Source organism: Hippopotamus amphibius, chromosome 7 (genome assembly GCF_030028045.1).
Source record: "Hippopotamus amphibius kiboko isolate mHipAmp2 chromosome 7, mHipAmp2.hap2, whole genome shotgun sequence".
Classification (NCBI taxonomy): domain Eukaryota; kingdom Metazoa; phylum Chordata; class Mammalia; order Artiodactyla; family Hippopotamidae; genus Hippopotamus; species Hippopotamus amphibius.
In genome coordinates, this window is record NC_080192.1 from 44707578 (window position 1) to 44729660 (window position 22083).

The following is a 22083-nucleotide window of genomic DNA, read 5'->3' on the forward strand; positions in this document are numbered from 1 at the left end:
TAGAATGTTTAGCAGCATCCCCGGCCTCTACCCACTTAATGCCAATAGTATACACTCCACCGGTCCCCTTTGAGTTGTGAAAAACAAAAATGCCTCCAGACATTGCCAAGTGCCTCTGAGGGACAAAATCACTCCTCAATGCAGAACCATTGCCCTACAGTATATTCAACCTAGTGACAAGAATGACCCTTTTATAACAGAAGCCAGGTTATGTAATACGTCTGCTCAAAACTGACCAATAGATCTCCATCTTACCCTGCAAACAAACAGACAAAGAAACAAAACAAACAAACAAAAAAACCCAAAGTCCTTACCACACCCTGCTGGCTCTATAGGATCTGTCACCTGCCCATTACTCCTTGACCTTATCTCCTACTTCTCACCCCTTCACTCAGTCTGCTCCAGTCATACTTGCTTCTTTGCTGTTCCTCAAATACATCAACAAAACTCTCATCTCACAGCCTGGGCACAGTGTTCCCTCTGCCTAGAGTCCTCATCCCGTGATATTCACTTGGCTTACTCCTTCACTCCCTTAAGTCCTTTGCCCAAAAGTCAGCTTCCCAATAAAGCTTTCCATATTCGTCCATTTAAAAAATTCAGCCTTTTCCCCATGTCCCATCTGCTCCCCACACTTCCTATCCCTCCATTCTAGCCTTATTTTTAATGGCACGTATCTCCATCTGATATGCTGTATGTATGACTAATTGCTTAAATGTCTGATAGAATGTTAAGCCCCAGGTGGGAAGTGATTTTTGTCTTTTTCTAACATTTGCTGCTGCCTCCCAATCATAAAGAAAAGTACATGTGTGAGGTACTCAATAAACACTTATTAAATAAATGAGAGAATGAAGAGAAGGAAGGAAGGAAGGAAGGAAGGAAGGAAGGAAGGAAGGAAGGAAGGAAGGAAGGAAAGAGGGAGGGAAGGTAGGATAGGTGTCTTGGAAACCATTATAGATAGATCTAAAAAGTCAAGGCAGATACAGCTGATATCTAGGATACATCTACATTCATCATGTACAAAGACTGAGTTAGTGTCCATAGAATTCATTTAAAATATAATTTGTAATGTAAAATAAAAAGTAAGGGTTTGTCAAAATGCTTCTGTGCTTTGGAATTTTTATGTAGGGAGTATTTAAAAAGTATACTTACAAATCCATTAACATATAGCTCTGAATATCTATAGGCATATTAAATAAGTAGAGCTTTAAGAAAAGTTTTACAAAGTTCAGGGGCTGTGGAAACTCCCGTAGATACATAAAAAGGAGTGTGCTGGGGTAAGTCAAATCATTCAATTATATACACCATAAGGTAGCTTAACAAGTGATAGTAACAGGGAACAAAGCTCTTTTCTACAGAGGAAAGCCTGCATAGTTCAATTGTGAGTGAAAGAGAAGAACAGAAATGCTTCCTGCTGCACGCTGACAGTTACATGGAACCCCCTGAAGTTATAAATTGAGTTCCTCTACTAATTACTGGTCTGAAGGGGACAAAGATCCACACTTTATTTCTCTTGCTGAACGTGCTACATAAGCACTCGTGAATTTTACATTAGGGTCAAGCTGGGAAGTTCCCAGCCTGTTTCACCTGGTGTAGAGAACAGTGTCACCCCCATGCAAATGAGGTCAGGTCTTCCTTTCTGCCTTGGGTGCCTACCAGGGAGATTTCAGTGTAACAGAGTCTAATAGGGAAGTTGATATAGGGGGGAAAATAGAGATGGCAAAACAAAACACAGATCCTATTCAAAGTAAAATTTTGTTTAGAAATTTGAAAGAAAATCTTAAGGATTCTAAGAGCACGTGTTTCAAAAGACCTCAGACTTCTGCAATATCACTCATTAAAACGGTATGCTATGCCCATTGGTAACAATGTCTATCAACTCTTTCATCTACTTTCTGAATCATTGATTGTAGGACCAATAAAGTGACACAGCAGGCAGGTACTTTAGTGAAACAGGCCTGCCTCCAGAGAGAAGAACCTGTTGTTCAAATGCTAATACTTTTGATCAGGTAAGCACTTTATTTTCGTCAATCAGCAACAACTTTTATGTGAATGCTGATTCACAACACTCCTGAGAAAGACAATGGATGGGGGACGGGGAGTGAGGAACAAAAAACTGTTGTGATGTAATATTTCAAAACAGGTTTCCTGAGAAGAAAAAATAACTTCAGCATTTCTAATGGATAGATATACCCTTTCAAACTTCCTGGGACATCACAATTCACTCCCTGCAAAAGCAGCAACTTCATTCACATGAGGATAACAAAATTCATTCATTTATTCATTCAACAAATAATTGCTGAACCTACTCACTTTGCAAAAGAAAGAAATGTAAACATATTCATGGTGAACACAATCTCCATCATTGCAGTTTTCCTTCTCTCTTGTTTTTATTCTATTTACTATAACTGTGTACTCAAAATATGACTGAACAAAAATAATCTAAGGGATAACTAATACATTCAGGTCTGACATCTGAGAATCAGGAAACAGAAACTAATCAATGAGTGCCTTCTTAGTGTAAAATACTGAATAGTTCTGGGAGTCATCAAGAACTAGCTTGAAACCCCAACTCCTTTTCTTACTGGCCAGGTCTCAATTCCCTTATGTGGAAGACGTTCTAACAGTACCTACCCACAGAGCAGTTGTGAGCATTAAATGAGATGTTGTCAAGAACCCCTCCATAGTGCTTCAACAAACTAGCTATTCAGGTAATCTTTTGGAATCTTAAACTTAGATAATGCATTTCTTAATTCCTATGAGCACTTTTTGGCAAGACTTAAAAACACTAAATTTTATTTCACCTCTTTAGAAGAAACTATTTTCCATGCTCATCTTCTCTAAAAATATAACCTTGGAATTTTCATGCTTCTGGATGTCTCAAATAAATGCATGAAGGAGAAATTCCACCTTCAAGGAACTCTTCCAATAAAATAATCAAAAAAATTCTTACCTAGTTTTGGCAAGGAATAGGGCACTTTAAAGTACTCTTCATAAAATTCTATTAACCTCTTTGTTATATGGAGGGCGTAGTCCCCGGATCCTCTTCTGATAGCATCGGGTCTTGCATATAAGCGTACCTAATTAAAAATATATATAAGTTACTTTAGCCTTTTGATACTCGAATTTTATCTTCCCTGAATATATGAATCTACACAAATCACTTCGAATACTATGAAAATTAAGCAGCATCCTTGTTCATATATCAAAGCACGCTGTGGCTGAAAGAACCAAACTCAAGCAATTAAAGTAACCAAGTTGAGCAAGTCACAATTTCCCAGCTTTGCAAGTTGACACAGAGAAGATTTATACACCTTGCGTCAAAATAAATATTCAAAGTTATCACTTACATGTGCTTGCTAGAGATAGGAAGGTATGCTGGATTAGTATAATGGTTCCCTGACTATGCTGAAAGCAGGCAGGATATGGTGGCTCAGCAGGAGAGAAAATTCATGGTTTGTTAAAGATACATTGCAACAAGCTTTGGAAGTATTACCAGGCTGAACAAAAAAAAATAATTTATGCCTCTTCTTTTCTTTGGAACCAACTATTCAACTGCCCTTATTCCCAATATGCAAAGTAGGAATAGAAAACTTTTCATGTACATAAATGATTGCCATTTTGGAAGGCTGTTTGCAACCATTCCCAGCTTCAAAAACAGCAGAAGTGATTCATATTTCTAACACAATCTGGATACTTAATATTGATTTTCAAATCAAGCATTGTATATTATCTAGTCCTTGGCCAAAAAGGAGCCTGAGGCAAATAACATAAAACTGAACAAAACTAACAACTGTACAGAAAAGGTTAAAATGAGATTAGTTTTTTTAAAGCTTTCATAAAGCTATCCAGCATCTTTCTTTCCAAAGGCTAAATCTATTTTTCACGGATGTGGTCCCTAATTCTCACATCAATTCTGTGAATAAGAAACATGTATTTTGTGGAGCAGTGGAGAGCACCATAACCCAGGAGTTGGGTTTTACTCCTGCTTTGCCACTACCCAGCTGGGTGATATTGGACAAATTACTTAACCTCTTTGGGTCTCAAGTGTTCTCATTTATAAAATGAAGGTCTCAGCCACCAGCTGGTTGCTAAAGTGCTTTTCAGTTCGAAAACACATTACTTCCAATCCCATTTTACAGATAAAGGAGTTTGTGTTCTTTGCAAATCACTAAGAAAGTAAATGGTTTACTCGGTATGTGGAAATGGATATTTATATTCAACAGGAAGACAAAAGAAAGCTGTACTCAATCAAATAAAAATTGATTATACAACTAACTCTTTATTATTCTTGATTAAAGAAAGAGGACAGAGATGTGTGTAATCAAAAAGAGCAAAAAGTCAAGGAAAATACATTCTGACTTTGTTAGGAAGACCTATAATTCAATAAGATATTTATTAAATTCAATAACAATTATTTACTGAAAGTGCGAAATGACTTCCCACCTGACAACCAAATGAAATATCAAATGTAGTTCACAGTCACCTACAGTTTTGGTTGGCAGCTGTATAAAACCAAAAACTATCAGGAGACACCACCTGCAACAGCAGACCTAACACTCTCAGAGAGACAGTGGTTATGATCTCCTACCCCTGACATCAACGGCTTATAAACACGCAAAGTTTTAAGTTTCCAAAAAGCAGACTCTAAGGACAATATGAGTGTACAGATGATTTATTCAGTGTTCTCAAGGAGAAACCCACAAGGGAGCAAGGGAAGTATAAGGGAGCATAGAAAGCCAAGCAAGGGTGTAATCTCAAGTGAAGTCCTGGCCTCGGCACTGGCAAGTTTGCGCAGCCTTGAGGCAAGAGAGCTTCCATATCCCAGCATCTCAGTCATTGGATGCTGGTTACGCAGGAGAAGACATAAAATCCCAGGCAGTTGTTCCTGGAGGATCTGGATGATACGGTTCCAGTGGTCCAAGGACAGTCCTTGGGAGAAGAGTTCAGGTGTGAGCTGGTACAAGCAAAAGAGTGAGAGCTGGGGGATAAGCACACCAAACAGGAAAGGAGATCTGGTCTGTGCACCAACAGCACACACCACAGACGAGAATCATTCATTCCTCCATTCACTCATTCAACTAATATGTACTTGACATCTGCTTTGCACCAGTGCCTGAACCAAGCATTCTTAAGTAATGAAGAAGATATGTTCTCTAACCAAAGGTGGTACAAAGCATTATTGGGAACAAAAAGCAATGAAAATGTAATTCCCATTCTCAAAGAGCTTCCCATTAATAAAGGTAAATTAGATAATAATCACAGATAATGATACGTGCCAAATGAATGGCAAATTATAAGTGACAAGTGGATACTGAGGAGAACAGATAGTTTTCAGAAGGTTCAAGGTGAAATAAACAGTAAATTCATGTCAAAACCATAACCAGGACCACTGCAAAATAATGCAGCAAAAGGTCACTGATTTTACTCCTAAGAAGCGTCCCTGACTTCAGTAGAAACACAGCCATTCCTATCAATCAACTCTACCAGTTAGTCAAGCTATCTGTAGGCCCAGACAAGAGAAGCACAATTAAATCATTCTGGTTGTCAAGATCTGATGGAAATGATCCAATCTGAGTGAGAAGATAAAACACACATACTTAGTACAGCGTCTTCATTTGTTCATTTAAACATTTATTGCACACCTGCTGTGTGCCGGGCATTGTACTGGAGAGTAGAAATAGAACAATAAAAATTTCTTCTGCAAAATTAACAAAACATTTACACTTACTGCTCTTAAGAGGTCCACAATATGTGGAGAAACAAACAACTAAATCAACAGCAAAGTACAAGGTGAGAAGTGTCACTCCATTTTGCCTTCCCTCCCATTACAATGGATGAATTCCTGTAGTGGAATGGAATGAACTCCCATTACAAAGGACTGAGCTCCTATCCAAGGCGGAAACCCTCCGCATTCTACCCCTCCTGCCTTTTCAAAGACATTATTCTCAAAATTGCCCCTTTTATCTCCCGTATCACCAATTTATGCTACCACGCTGCATCCTTTTCATCAGCAAACTAATACCCTGTATCGCCTCCTATGTTTAAGAAAAATCTTTGTTGACCACACTTCCTCCAGCTATGGTTTCCAGCAATGGTGCTTGAAAGAGTTTTCTATACAGTTAGAATTAAGATGTAAGTTAACATGAAAACTGGAATACTTCCAAAATGAAAAGGAACACTTAACACCCTGAGACAATGGTATAAATAGGGTGGTTGCCCATTTATACTCCTGTTTCTAGTCTCTCTTGAATTCAGTGCAACAAGGCTTTCATCCCCACTACTCTACCAAAACTGCTCTCATCAGCGTCATTAATGGCCCCAGGAGGCCAAATCTAACCATCCAACCATCAGCTCCCAGTTCTCAACATGTTCAACCTATCGGCAGCATTTGACACAGTTGATCATTTCCCTTCCTTCAAACCCTTTCTTCACTTGGCTTCTATCTTACTATCCTTCTACCTGGTTGACCACTCGTTCTCAGTCTCCTGGCTGATTCATCCTCATCCTCTCCCTCAACCCTCTCACTTCTTAATGTTGGAGGATCTCAGGTTTCAATCCATAGACATCACTTCTCTGTCTACACTCAGTCCCTTGGAGATAACATTGAGTCCCATGGTTATAAATATTATTTAGATGCTGAAGACCTACCCCATAATTCCAGACTTCCAACTGCCCACTGGACATCTCCACCTGGAATAAGCATCTCGAACTCAACATGTCTAAAATCCAAATACCCAACCCCTCTCTCTCCCTCTCTCCCTCCTTCTCTTTCTCTCTCTCTCACACAGACACACACACACACACACACACAAACACACACACGCACCTGCTCCTCCTGAAGTCTCTCCATCCAGCTGCCCAAGCCCAATAGCTGAAAACCATCCTTGTTTCCCTTCTTTCTCTCAAACTCCCATGTTCAATTTCTCATCTAATTCTTTTGGATCTACCTTAAAAATATGTCCAGAATCCAATCACTTCTCATGACCCTACCACTACCACCGTGGTCCAAGATTCCCTCATTTCTTGCCTTGATGAGTGCTCTAATTTCCTACTGATGCCTCATCCCTTACTCCATTCAGTCTCTACACAGCAAAAAAAAAAAAAAAAAAAAAGTTCCAATTAAAATAAATGTCAAATCATACCACTCTTCTTTCTCCTCTAGTGGCTTCTCATCTCATTTAGAGTAAAAGTCCAAGTTTTTACAAGGGCTCCCAAATCCCCATAAAAAATTTAGTCCCCTTTACTTCTCTGGTCTCATTTCCTACCATTTTGCTCCATACTAACCTCACTCCACTTACACACAAATTTCCTTGGCATTCCTCAAACATGAGAGATTCTCTCATCAAGGCTTTGTTTTCCCCTAGATATCTCCAGGGCTCATTCCCTCTCTTCCTTTACATATACTTTTCCAAATATCTTTTCTTTCTGAGCTGTCCTCCCTCCCACCCCAGGACTCTTTATTCTCCTTCCTTGCTTTATTGTTTCCCGTACATTTATCACCATTTAACAAAAGATATGTTTTACTTACTCATTTTGCTTTTTACTGCCTTTTTCCTAAGAATGTAAATTGCACGAGGGCAAAAGATTTTTATCTGTTAGTTCTAACCATACAAAAGTGCCATTTTTGTAGGGCAAAATGCAGTGTTCAGTTTGCCTCTCCAGAGCCTGGTACATAGTAGGCAGTCAATAAACGTCTGGTGAATGAATGAGCAAATGAAGGAATTACACAGGTATGTAAATATTCTAATAAAGTATATAATAAGGACTTTTTGATAAAAACTGTGGAATTCTCAGGGGAGGAGATGTTTCAGCTAAATTTTGAAGGATAAACTGGATGTAGCAAACTTCCCAGTAGAGGATAATATCCCAGACCAAAGAGACATTATGTGCTAAGGCAACAATGTTAACCAAGTGATATGTGATTTTAAAGGCAACAGAAAATAATAGGACTTAATTATAATACTGGTGGTAATTCAATGGGGGATATTAAGCCAGAAAGTGATAAAATTACTTTTACATTTCAGAAAGATTACATCGGTGACCCATACTAGGTGAACTGAGATTTAAGGGGATACTTGCTAAGATGTCCAAGATAGATAAAATTAGACAAGTGAAGAGATACATAGCGATAAGTAAGATTGGATAAATAAAGAGAAACTTCAAACCAAATTACAGAAGGGCCTGTAAACCAAATGGTAGAATATTAATTTACTGCTATAAGCATGGCCAAGTCAAAGATTTTAAGCCACAGAATGACACAATCAGAATTAAATTTTAATCGATGACACTAGCTGCAGTGTAGATGATAGATTAGGAGGGACTAGGAACAAAGGAAATGAGTTAGACTATTGTAGTGAGAGATGATGGTGGTTTGGACTGGAGAGATGGCAGTAGTGATGCAGAGAAATGGATAGATTTATTCAGTTGGTCCTAACATTCTACTGAGCCCTTTAGTTACCAAGTAAAGCCAATTGTAGTCACATTCTTACTTATGAACAACCATTCACCTCATCTGTACCAGTCTCACTCCAGTGTCCAGGTGGAACAAGAGAGACCAGTTGAAGGACGAGGGGGGAAAGGTCAAAAATATTGCACAAACTGGATAATTCCTGTGTGGTTAATCAAGAGTTGGCTTAGCCATAATTTATTTTAAACCGTGAAAAAAAATCACAGTTGTTTTCTTTTAGCGTAACTAGGTTCTACTTAATCATAACATAGAAACTAAATCTTCATAAACACAGTTATCACTCAAAAGCAATGAAATGTAATTTTATTACACCTGCTCATTTGCTTTTCTGACACTCCATGATAAGAACCCAGCTCTGAAAATATAAATTGCTAACCAGGCTTTATCTCTCCCTCTGCATAGCTTCTTCTTACAACCAATATAAACCAAACTGCCCATTAAGTCTGGTGGAAAGGACATTACACTAAGAACTAGCACACAGGGATGTGAGACTCAGCTTTCCCACTAACGACTGTCAACTTGGGAAAGTCTGTTAACTTCCCTGGGTTTCAGTTCAGAGTTCCTTCCAGGGATAATAGTTTATCATTATCTATATATCATATTAACCCTGAGAGACTGGTGCATCATACTAATTTGCCTAAATTATTCTCATCTAGTCACTACTTATTTTGAGAAGAAAATAATGAACAGATTTTGTTTTTATGTTCACACAGTTTAACTCCTTGACGTTTTTCACTTCCCTTGAAAATACATACCAGCTACTCAGCTGTCATTCTCCGTCCTTTACTCTTGAGTGTTCCTCTCTTTTTCTCTCTGAACTGTCCATGAACTTGGTACTGATCAGGCAGATATAACTATAGTAGCCAGCCAATATGAAATAGAAGAAGCTGGCTTTGGAAAACTGATCTTATGGCTCCACCACTGTGGTAATACACAGCAGCAATGAACTAAGGTTTAGGAGTTACATATTTTTGATCCCATAGGAAACTTAAATGCCCCAAATAGGTATTCCTAGGGGGCTTCTGTTTGACCCAGTGCCCTTTACTCTGTAGTGTCATGGATCCTCTATATTTAAAGTATATTTGTGTTATCTTTTCATCGGATTTTAAGTACAGTTGGCCCTTGAACAACATGGGTTTGAACTGCGCAGATCCACTCATATATTTTTTTCAATAAATATACTGGAAAATTTTTTGAAGATTTGCAGCAATTTTAAAAAAAATATACGAATCACGTAGTCTAGAAATATCAAAAAAACTTTTTAAAAGGTTAGGCATGTCATGAATGCATAAAATATGTATAGGTATGCATATAATACACAAAATATGTGTTAACTGACTGTTATCAGTAAGGCTTCTGGGTCAACAGTAGGCTCTTAGTAGTTGCTTTTGGGGAATCAAAAGTTATACATGGATTCTCAACTGTGCAAGGGGTCAGCTCCCCTAACCTCATTATTGTTCGAGGATCAACTGTGTTTTGATCATAGGAGAGGGAAAATACTAAAGGCAGATATCATCAATCCCATTAGGCATCTCACTTTCTCAAAATATTAGGAATGGCAATTAAGTTTCAACTTATTCTGACTACTGAGAGTGGCTTGTTAGAGGACATGTTAGGAGGAAACCTGAGACCACATCTGTTTTTGTCAGGAGAAAGTGCCATGATCTATGAAATGCCATCTGTGCTCCTGGGGTAGGAGAGGTGGCACTGATGTCAGATATCTGCCATTATTAGGACAGAATATTCCTTGGAAAGGAGTCGTAATGGAAGGAAACTTTAGATAAGTTCAAATTGATTTTGTCTCTGATAGCTGTGCAACTTAGAATAAGAACATCAAAGACTGTTAAATGACTTCATCAATGGGATATTTAGTTAATTAGCTACTATTAAATGAGCATCTATTAATGGTCATGTGCTGAGTATCCAAAGATAAGCAAAGGAGACATGGTGTCTTCTTTCAAGAAGCTTGCAGTCCAGTGGGGAGATACAGCAACTAAGTCTAATCATTGAGAAAATCAATGTGCACCTAATTTACAATGGCTCTTCAAAGAAGTTCTCTCCACAGAAACGGTGATTCATCAGAACAGGAACAAAGCACCATGGAAGTAAAGAGATGCAAACAACTATTCCAGTTCTTACACACAATGTTCTACCTTTCACTGTATTAAAGATTTCAAAGGATTGCACAGCAAAGGAAACTATCAACAAGACAAAAAGACAACCCTCAGAATGGGAGAACATATTTGCAAACGAATCAATAGACAAAGGATTAATCTTCAAAATATATAAACAGTTCATGCAGCTCGGTATCAAAAAAAAAAAACAAACAACCCAACCAAAAAATGTCCAGAAGACCTAAATAGGCATTTCTTCAAAAAAGACATACAGATGGCCAAGAGGAACATGAAAAGATGCTCAACATCACTAATTATTACAGAAATGCAAATGAAAACTACACTGAGGTATTACCACACATCGGTTAGAATGGGCATCATTAAAAAATCTACAAACAGTAAATGCTGGAGAGGGTGTGGAGAAAAGGGAACCTTCTTGCACTGTTGGTGGGAATGTAAATTGATACAGCCACTATGGAAAACAGTATGGAAGTTCCTTAAAAAACTAAAAATAGAATTACCATATGACCCAGCAATCCTACTACTGAGCATACCTTGAGAAAACCATAATTCAAAAAGACACATGCACCCTAATGTTCACTGCAGCACTATTTACAATAGCCAGGACATGGAAGCAACCTAAATGTCCATCTACAGACAAATGGATAAAGAAGATGTGGCACACGTATACAATGGAATATTATCCAGCAATAAAAAGGAATGAAATTGGGTCGTTTGTAGAGATGTGGATGGACCTATAGACTGTCATACAGAGTGAAGTAAGTCAGAAAGAGAAAAACAAATATCGCATATTAACGCATATTTGTGGAATCTAGAAAAATGGTACAGATGAACTGGTTTGCAAAGCAGAAATAGAGACACAGATGTAGAGAACAAATATATGGACACCAAGTGGGGAAAGTGGGGCGGGGATGAATTGGGAGATTGGGATCGCCATATATACATTACTAATAAGAAAAAAATTAGCTAAAATTTAGCTTAAAAATTAGCTTAAAATTAGCTTAAAAAGAAGCTAAAATTATACACTTTAAATATATGCAGTTTATTGCATATCAATTATATCTCAATAAAAGTTCTTAAAAATAAATAAAACAAAAAAATTTAAAAATAAAAAAAGAACTGCATGGAAGTCTAATATTTTTAAAAAAGTAAAAAAAAGATTTCAAAGGAAAAGTAAAAACACATATACAATTGTAATATAATGCAAATAAGTAAACACATGCAGTTGTCAGAAATATAAAATTTTACACTAAATAATTTTGGAGACTTTCTTCTAATAACTTACAATACTTCACAGATTTTCTTATTTATCTTTACAAAATAACCATGGAATCAGTCTGGAGTTCAGCAGTGAATTCTGATTTTGTAGGTGAAGAATCTGAAAAGAAGGTTTTCTATAGTCACTGAGTCATTTTAAAGGACATGAAAACTGAATCTCTCCAGTGCCTTTCTTCAAGACTGTTTTAATCATTTGTTGGGTTAAAAACAAATTGTGGTAATTGCTATATAATTATGTGAAATAGTGTGTAGTTACACCATACAGCAAAGGAAAAAGAAAAAAAAAAAACACTTCCAACAGTAGCACACCTGTTAAATAAAGACTTGAATATTTTCTCTGATTCGATGTTTGTAGTTTGGTATGTTAAGTTATATAAACCTTCTGGCTTGCCAGAGTTATCCTCTGAGAAAATTTCACACTGCAAGAGTACATTTGGAACTTTGGAAGACACAGAAATTATTTCATGGCTTTAAAATTTCACTCTAATAACAATAACAAATTTACTTTTCCTTTCGCCTAACTGAAAAAAATCAGTCCCTTTCTTTAATAACTGCAAAACAATGATGTGTTGTCACTAAACTCTCCACCATTAAAGCTGAATTAATCTACCTATGTGACTATAATTTGATTTGGGGGTTCTTCATACAAATCAGTAAAACAGAACAAGCCAGGCAGAAGGGAACCAGGTGCTTTTGACAAATACATTGATACAAAGAGGGAAGGATGTTGTAAACAAGAAGCTAAAGGCCCAGGAGTATTAGTCTTATTTAAAACTCAGAAGATACATTTTTTGGTAAAGAAAAAGGAAAATAAATACACACAAAATTCTGACAGAAACAAGGACCCAGAAGCCAGATGCATGAGCCAAAAAACATAACGAGGAGGCTGCAAGGGGCTGGGAAGGAGCTGGCCTGGCTGGAGCAGGTGGTGCAGGAGGCAGAACTTGCAAAGGGTCTTGGCATCGCAAGTTAAGAGCCCGGATGTGCTGCTTTGTGAAACTAAGGGCCACTTCTGAGTCTGAAGCAGAGGAACACGATTGAAAACAACACCGGGAGATTATCTGGGCGACAGAATGTTAAGACGTATTGAGACAGGGTGGCTAGCAAGCAGAAAAGCCTAATAACACAAGTGAAAAATTAGTTCTGTAGCTCATACAGGGAGAACAGCCAGAAATAGGCCGTCTCCATCACTGCAGTCGAAAATCTCATTCTGAGAAGGAGGAGAATTTAGAATTGGGAATGGATGAGTAGTAAAATCCCACTATTATGAATGAGGCATGTGGTGGCTACAAAACCACAATGACCTCAAAACCTGGCATTCTATCAAACACACACTGCAGAAACAAACATCAGAGCCCCGCCACGAGACTCACCTTGGAATCCTGCCTCAGATCCATGGGATAGCTGTTCTGAGAACAGTTACTTACACATCCTTAATGGGGTCTAAATTCCACTTCATTTCAAACACTTGTCATAAGGAGAATCCCGCATACCGTTACTGGTAAAGTTGCTCTTTCAGCCTGTCCCTGCCTGTATGTTCCCCCTTCCCCTTTCACAGAATTTTACTAAGGATTCATGAAAAAGCACTGCTGAGAATTCTGAAACAGGTTGACTACATACTGTGGGGTTTCTTTGGGACCCAGTGGTCTTAATTCTATGGGTTCACCGGTTCTCTGCATTTAAAGTGTTTTCGTCTCATCTTTCTATAAGACTTTAAACTCTTTTAAGTCTTGGGTCCACCTTTTCAATTTCTCTTTTCACTCCCCTACTGTGTCTAATAGAGTGCCTTTCACCCAATAGGGACTGACAACGTGTTGCTGACTCCCATAAAATGGCAATAAACTTTGAAGGTCCTTGTCCGCTAGAGTACTAAAATGCTGTTATAGTAAATTGATTACATCTTCCAACTACATTTTGCTTCAGGCAAGGAAAATAGTACTGTGGCAACCTGTACCATCTCTTCTTGTAAATCTCTTCACATTTGTTTTCCAAGCACAATATCTACTAGTTCACTATGGAGCCTACAAGTTCAACTTACTTTACTTCAAGGAAAGGGCAGGGCTTTGCCATATTCACACTGTTGTTGTCACATTTTTCTAATATATATATGTGGTAGGCTGAATAATGCCCCCAAAGATATCATGTCCTAATCCTTAGAACCTGTGAATGTTACCAAAAGCGTCTTTGATCGTGATTAAAATAAGAATTTTGACATGAGGAGATTATCCTGGATTATTCAGGTGGGCCCTAAATGTTATCACAAATGTCCTACTAGGAGGGAGGCAGAAGGAGTTTTGACTGCAGAAAAGGAGAATGCGATAGGATGACAGAAGCAGAGAGGAATCTGAAGATGCAAAGAAGAAGAAAGACGTCATAAACCACTAAATGCAGCTTTAGAAGCTGGAGAGGCAAGGACCCAGATCATCCTCTAGAGCCTCCAGAGGGAACCAGCTTTGCCAACACCTTGATTTTAACCCTGTAAAACTCACTTTAGATTTCTAACCTCAGGAACAGTAACAGAATAAACCTGTGTGGCATTAAGTCACTGAGTTTCTGGTAATTTATTATAGCAGCAATAGGAAACGAATATAACTTTTTTTATCTTCAAGCCAGTTAATACACTGATTTCTGTCAGATTTTCAGCTTCATGTAAGAGCATATTTTGTATTTCTCTGTGTGTCGCTCTTTCTATTGTAGATATAATTATTTACGGCTTTCAATCTGCTAATGTTGGCACACCTGATTTACTTACACATATTATTACCAAGCACATAACACATTATTGCATGTAATTGGTGCACACACACAAAAGTGAAATGATTGAGTCAAAGTTAGAATCATCTACGGCAATTATTTTCCAAGTGTTGTCTCATTACACTTTGCAGTAAAATCACCTGGAGTAATTGTTTAAAATTCAGATTCCTGGGTCAATAAATACACTGCAGAAATTCTGAATCATCTCTGTCCCTGGGGCACTACAATCTTCATTTTAACAAACTTACCAATTGAATTATATACACACTAAAGTTAAAGAACTACTGGCCTAGAGTCACCTAAGAACCTTTTGTTCATTCAGTCCCACAGCAAGCAAGCCTCAAGACTGGAAAGAAATATTTAGTAAAAGCCTAACACACAGGAAAACATATATATCCTTATTCCTTAAATCTCTTTCAACATCAGAGTCTTCAATGAAGATACATTCAACATGACGGTTATTATTTTTAACTTGAAAAACTAATCTTTCTTTCCCCTGCACAATAAATGATAAACAACAGATGAGTCAGATCCAATGTTTGGAAACCAGTAAAAGTTGTTTAATACTGTCACAGCCCATAGATAAAACAGTAGCATTTAATCCCTCTCTGAGATAAAGTACATCTTTTGTAGTAAACTGAATTGCAGTTTGTTTTATGTTTTTAAGTGAGACAGAATAAATGTAGAGAATTTCCTTATTAAGTTATCTGTTTTATGCCTGATCAAATTTCTTCAGCAAGACTGACAGCCAAGAACAGCTATTTGTAAATACAGGAGCTCAGGGCTCAGCTGAATTCAGTTTCAATTTGGTTTGCCCCATCTGTCCTTTCATTCCCTGATTTCCAGCAACCTGCTGACCTTACTTTATATGTGCCACCTTCCCCTCCAATTCAGCACCAAGGTTCAAACACAGCATCCCGCCTGCACCAATCCTCTCTTCTGGATCTTTCAATGATGCAGGCAGCCTTCTACTACCTAGGGGTCAGGACTCAGAATTCCTTTGTCCATTCACTCATTTAATAAATATTTATTGAGTCTATTCTGTGCCAGGCACTCTTCTAGAAAGTAAACCAAGCAGATAGAAATCCCCACCATGGAAAGCTTATATTCTGGTGGGAAAGACGAATACATAGAAACAATACAAATAAATGCTACAAACAATACAAATAATACAATATAAATTTTAAATAATACAAATAAATAAATACAAAGAATATATAGCATGTTAAATAGTAATGTGTTCAACATTAAAATAAATCAAAAGGAGTTAGAAAATGTCAAAGGCCAGGGAAAGCCTCACCGAGAAGGTGGTATTTGAGTAAAAATATAAAATAAGTAAGGATGTGAGCGCGTTGGATATAGATTCCAGGAAGAGCTACTTATCAATGTCCTGAAAACTTTCACTTCAGTCCTCAAGCCTCTCTATTCACCTCTTTCTTTAAAGATATTACAAAATATTCCAACCATAGAGAAATAATATAGAAAAGTACAGGACAAAAGTGCATTACTCTTACACCCCCAACAGATTTAAATAATGTTGATATTTTTCCCCATATTCTTCAGATATTTTTAACCATGGAAAACATTACAATTCCATTGAGGCTATCCAGCCCCTTCTTACCACGCCCTTCCCTCCCACTCTAGAATTAACCATGGCCATGAAGGACAGGCTTCAGGAGATTTTCAATTCATGGTATAACTGTCCTTCGTTTTAATGGACATTATCAATTTCTCTTCAAAGGAGTTATACCAATTTACATCCCACCAGCAACGTATGACAGTCCCTGCTTCCCCACATCCTTATAAATTTTGAAATGTCTATTCATCAATGGTTATGAAACGGTGTCTGGTCATTAGCTGTAATTTGCATCATCCTAGTAACTGGGGTGTTAAGCACCATTTCAAATGTATATTGGCTTATATTTTCCTCTTCTGCAAACTTCCCTGTTCCTTTGCTTAGTCTTCCATTGGATCATTTACCTTTTTTCTCCCGGTTTGTAGTAGTCCTTTGTATATTCTGGACAGTAGTCATTTGCCTGTGTATGATTTACAAAAATCTTCTCCTAGTCCGTGCTAGTCTTGTATGTTATGTCCGTGATCAAATAAAATTTTTTACTTTGAAAGTAGTCAAATCTCAAATGTTCCCTTTAAGGTTTGTGCTTTCTGGGTCTCTTTAAAGAAATCTTTCATTGCCCTCAAGGTCAAAAAGATATTTCTTCCTATATTTTCTTCTAATATTTTTAAACTTTTGCTTTTCAAAGTTAGTGCTTTAACCCACGCAAAAAGTATTTATGTGAAGAATGGGGAACAGAGATTTCATTTTATTTTTTTCTAGACAGATGATCAATTGTCTCAGTACTATTTGTTGAAGTGTCTTGCCTTTCCCACTGATTTGGTATATGCCCCTCTCCATATACCAAGTTCTCATAAACTTAGATCTCCATTGTTTTCTAAGGGTCAGTTATGCCTATCACTGTGCCAACAGCACATTCTGGAAATACTAAGACTAAATAATAAATCGTGAGGTCTAATAAGACCAGCACTTTTCCTTAATTTTTTTCAAAGCTTCCTTATTATTCTATATGAATTTCAGGATCATTTTCTACACTTACACAAAAAATACTTTTGGGGACTTTGATAAAATTGCACTAGATTTGCATCATTAAGACAGCTTCAAATGTTAGATCTTAACACCCATGCCCATGGAATATCTCTTGATTATTTCAGTCTTTAATGCCCCTTTAAGTTTATCAATTTCCTTCATGTAAGCCTTGCACATCTTCTATAAGGTTTACTTCTGGATGCCTTGTGGTTTGTTGTTACTGTGAATGGGATTTGAAAACTCCTATTTATGATCTATTATTTTTGATATTAGCCACTTACTGATTTTAGTAAAGTGACTTTGAAGCTAGCCAATTGTCTGAAATAACTCTAACAGCTTTTCTGCATTGTTTTGTGTTGGCTGATCTCAGTCAAGATTTCTAGAACAATGCCAAATTTTTTTTAAAAGCACAGTGAAAGAAGGCATCCTTATTTTTTTGCTTTTTTTAGAATGCTTCTACTGTTTCACTACCAACTATAATTCCTGCTGCCAGATAAGGAAATTCCCTTCTATTCATTGTTTGCCAAGAATTATGTCATGAATAGTGTTGAATTTTTCTAACGCTTTCATCACATTTATTCGGATGATATTTTTCTTCTTTTTTTCCTGTGTTCCATGAGGGTAGTGAATCATAATAATGTTTTCTAGTGTTAACTGCTCACTTTCACTGGGCGGGGGTGGGGGTGGGGAGTCAACCTACTTAGATGTGTTGGGAAGCTTTTTGCTTGTTTAAGATTTAACTTCTCCCAGATAGTGTTTGAACTAAAACACATCTATAAAACTGTGTAAACCTGGTGGTTTTGTGGGTGAGAGGACAGGTTTTGATTAGTGATTCACTATTTCTATGGTTATTGATAATTTATATTTTTCTTAAATTTATGCATTTTATCTGTCTTAAAAGCATGAAAAAGAATTGCTTCATAATAGTCTCTATTTTTAAAATCTTTCCCTCATCTAGAGCTATTTCAATTCTAATAATATTTGTACCTACTTTTTCTCTTGATTAAAATTGCCAGAGGTATGTCTAATCGTCTTTTCAAAGAATTCTCTCATGGTTTCATTAAGCCTTCTATTATTTCTTAATTTTTTATTTCATTGATTTCTAACCTTTATTATTTTCTTGCTTTTCTTTCCTTATACTCTGTTATTTCTCTAAATGTTTCAATACAATGATCAGCTGATGAGTTTTAAATCATTCATGTTTTAAATATGATCTTTTATACTACATCCTTTAAGGCTCTAAATTCCTTCCAAGTATAGCTTTAGCTACATCAATGAAATTTAATAAGTAGTGTTCTCATTTTTCGTGAATTTCTAAATATTTCGTAACTTCCTATTTGACCTATAAATTATTTAGAAGTATGTTTTTAACTTCCTAATGTATGTGACTTCCAGGTTACTTTTTTATTATTGCTATCTAACTTTATTGCCAAAAGCCTGGCCTGTTTGACACTGATTCTTGGTATTTCTTCAGATTTTTTCTAGACTACTAACTAATGAATTTTGTAAGCTATGGATCTAGATGCTTGAAAACAATGTTTAACCACAAATTTTTAGGTAAGTATTTCTAAATATATTGAGATTAATATTGTTTTGTTTATATCTTCTAAATCTCTATTAGGTTTTTTGCTTTATGTCCCTGAGAAAGGCATTAAAATCTCCCACGAGCCCATTGACTTGGTTGTCCATCTATAGACCTGCCAATTTCTGCCTCATATACTTTGAGTCAATATTATTAGGTGCTTATAGGTTCATATCTTCCAGGTGAAATCCTCTTATAATTTCAGCCTCAATAATGTGAATGCCTTAAAATCTATTTCACCAAATAACACTGAATTTATCCTTCTTTTTACACTGTGGGCTGTATATTTAAGATGCACCTTCTGTCAAGCATAGAAACAAATTTTACTACTTTATCCAATTTTCTATTCAATTTATTTAAACTAAAACAAAACAAAAACAACTTTACTCATTCTATATTTTAATAGGCAAATTTAGTGTAAACAGATATACAGACATAGCTACAGATAGATTCTGATCCTATTCTACCATCTTTTCCAACGTTTTCTATCCACCTTGCTTTTAGTTTGCTTCTTTTTTCTCCTTTCCTACATTATAGTAGATCTATCTTTTTTTTTTCTCTATTCCATTTTTATCCTTTTTGTCATTTCAAAATTGTATAGTCTATTTCTATCTCCTCTTTTGGTGGTTGCACTTAAATGTCAATGCATGATGGCTTTACACAGTCCAATGTTAATCTGTATCTCTACGTGCCTTGAGGACAAGGACCTGAATACACCACACATTCAGTATGGTGTGGTTATCAAGTGACCAGGTCTGGAGCCAGACTACCTGGATCTGGAGCCTGGCTCTGTCTCTTACTAACATTTAATAGGTAAGTTACTAACCGTCATTCTGCGTCAGTCACTTCATCAGAAAAATAAAGTTAATAATAAAAATGCTAATCATGATTGCTTGAGAATTATGAGAATTAAATTAGTCACTACACAGAAAGAGCTAAGAGGAGTAGTTAAGTATATGTTAGCTGTTATAAATTTTCATTTTCCTATTATAATATTGTTATAAGTCATTTTTACATCATCAAAGTTAGTCATTATTATTATTTAACAGGTGATGTTTATTTACACTTACCAACAGGTTTACCAATCCTTGCTTCACCATTACTTCTTTCTTTCTAAGTTAAATTTTCTTCTTCCTAGGGTATATCCTATAGTCATTCTTTCCACAACGCTCTGTAAATAGAAAACTCTTCCAGTCCTTCATTGTCTGAAAATATCTCAATTTTGCCTTCACTCATAATTAATAATTTATCAGAATATAAAAGCCCAGTTAGGCCACAACTTTAACTTTCTCTCAACATTTTGAAGGACTCCTTTCACTGATGAGATGTCTACTTGTCATTTCTTTCTCCATAGGTGATCTTTCTTTTCTCTGGTTGCTTTTTTTAAACATGAATAGTTTTAAGTTTTCAGAAAGAAACAGAGCTAACAGCATCATGAACCCCTATGTTACCATCTCCTAGATTCAACAATTATCAAGATTTGTTTCATCTGTATCTCTTTCTTTCTTCACTGAAGCATTTTAAAGGAAATCACAGACATTATGTCATTTCACTCATCCCAAATTTATCTCCAAAATTATGGTTTTTTTCATGTAACTACGATGTTGTTATACATCTTCAAAAAGACCTCCAACTTCCTTTAAGGTTTTTTCCCTTGAATTTGGTGTTTCCTAGTTTTACCACAATATTTCTGATGTGGTTTTGTTTTTCCTTATCCTGCTCAAGTCACTTTTGATCTCCCCTCCACGTCAACACACTATGCCAAATCCAATCCATCACCAAGCCCTTTTAATTTTACCTTTTTAATAGATTTTTAATCCATCACTTCTCTCCACATCCACTGTCATCCAAGTCAAGTGATCCCATCTGTCTCCTGAACTACTGTAATAACTTCAAAACTTCTCACATCCATTTCTTCTCCTCTGTATCCAATCTTCAAAATGTAGCCAGAAGGTTCTTTTTAGAATGTAAATTTGCTGATGTAATCTTCATCTTCAAACCTTCATTTTCTCTGAAGAAAAAGGTCTAGGGGGTCCATGTTGTCAGTCTCTAACCAGCTATGCATAAACTGTTCACTTACTCTTGATATTGCCCCCAAACCCTTCTCTCCACACACCTGACCACTTCCTAATTAACTTTTCATACTCTTTCAATTTTCCCAATTTTCCCTTCTCCAGGGAAACCATCATTGGAATCAAAATCTAGATCAAGGTTTTGTTTCATTCTTTTTTTATAAGTTCTCAGAAAGAACACTTGGCACAATAGCAATTTTGCACCTTTAATTTTTTGATGTGGTTATTTGACAAATGTTAGTCTCCCCTGGGAGAATAAGAGTTCCAGGAAAGCTCCTAACTGTATCCCCACACCAAAAAAACGAACTGGCACAAAGAAGGAACTCAAATCAGTATTGGTCAAATGAATGAATGAATGAGTAAGTGAATGCATAAATGTTCAGTCATTCCTCCTCTGTGCTTTCATTCCTATCTGCAAATTACTATCATAAAGTACTTATCATACTTGACATTATATAAATAGTTTTCCACTCAGTCTCACCAAATATATTACGTGCCCCTAGGGGGCAGAAAATGTGTTTGGTTCACTTTTAAATCTCCAGCAACTGTCCTAGTGCCTATATGTAATATGTATTTATTTATAAAATAAGAAATTAGTAGAGGGACACTAATTTTGACTGGCTCCCGGGCACATGGAACTGAGTTGATTATTCTTCTTAATTTATACATTCATTCTTCATCCCCATTTTTCTTATCTGAGCACCTGTTATACCCCAGGTACTGACTGAGACTCAAGGGACAGATCGATAAAGCAGACTAGATTTTGTGCCACATTAAGCTTATGTCATGTCCTGCTTTCATCAGAGATCTGTGGAAGTTTCTTTTTCTGTTTTAGATTTGATTTTTATTATTGTTTTCCCCTTTATTCCCTATTTCCAAGACCATCCTCTCTCCTTGGAAACTACTCCTATGCACTTTCTATCCACCCACCATGCCTGTTTTTACATGTAAGTATATACAGGAAAACACACAGTATTTTATACATTTGTGGGGGGTTTTTATAAATGGTATTATGTTATAATCTCATTCTCTTTTTTTAACTTTTACTGTTTGTTCATTCAACGAATTTTGAAATCTATCCATCCATGTTTTTAAATATAAAATCTAGTTAATTTCTTCCAAGCATTCTGTAGTATACCATCCTATACATATACCAAGGTATCCATTTCCCTAGAAAAAGACTCCTATGGTAC

The 22083-nt window shown here is 36.5% G+C and overlaps 1 protein-coding gene across 1 annotated transcript in view; it reads right to left on the reverse strand.

The window, feature by feature from the left end:
* TRHDE (thyrotropin releasing hormone degrading enzyme) overlaps positions 1-22083 on the reverse strand; it is a 356245-nt gene that overhangs the window by 236751 nt on the left and 97411 nt on the right. The window contains exon 3 of the mRNA XM_057742781.1: positions 2951-3077. Within this exon, the coding sequence (XP_057598764.1) occupies positions 2951-3077 (127 nt within the window). The remainder of the gene's footprint in view (positions 1-2950; positions 3078-22083) is intronic.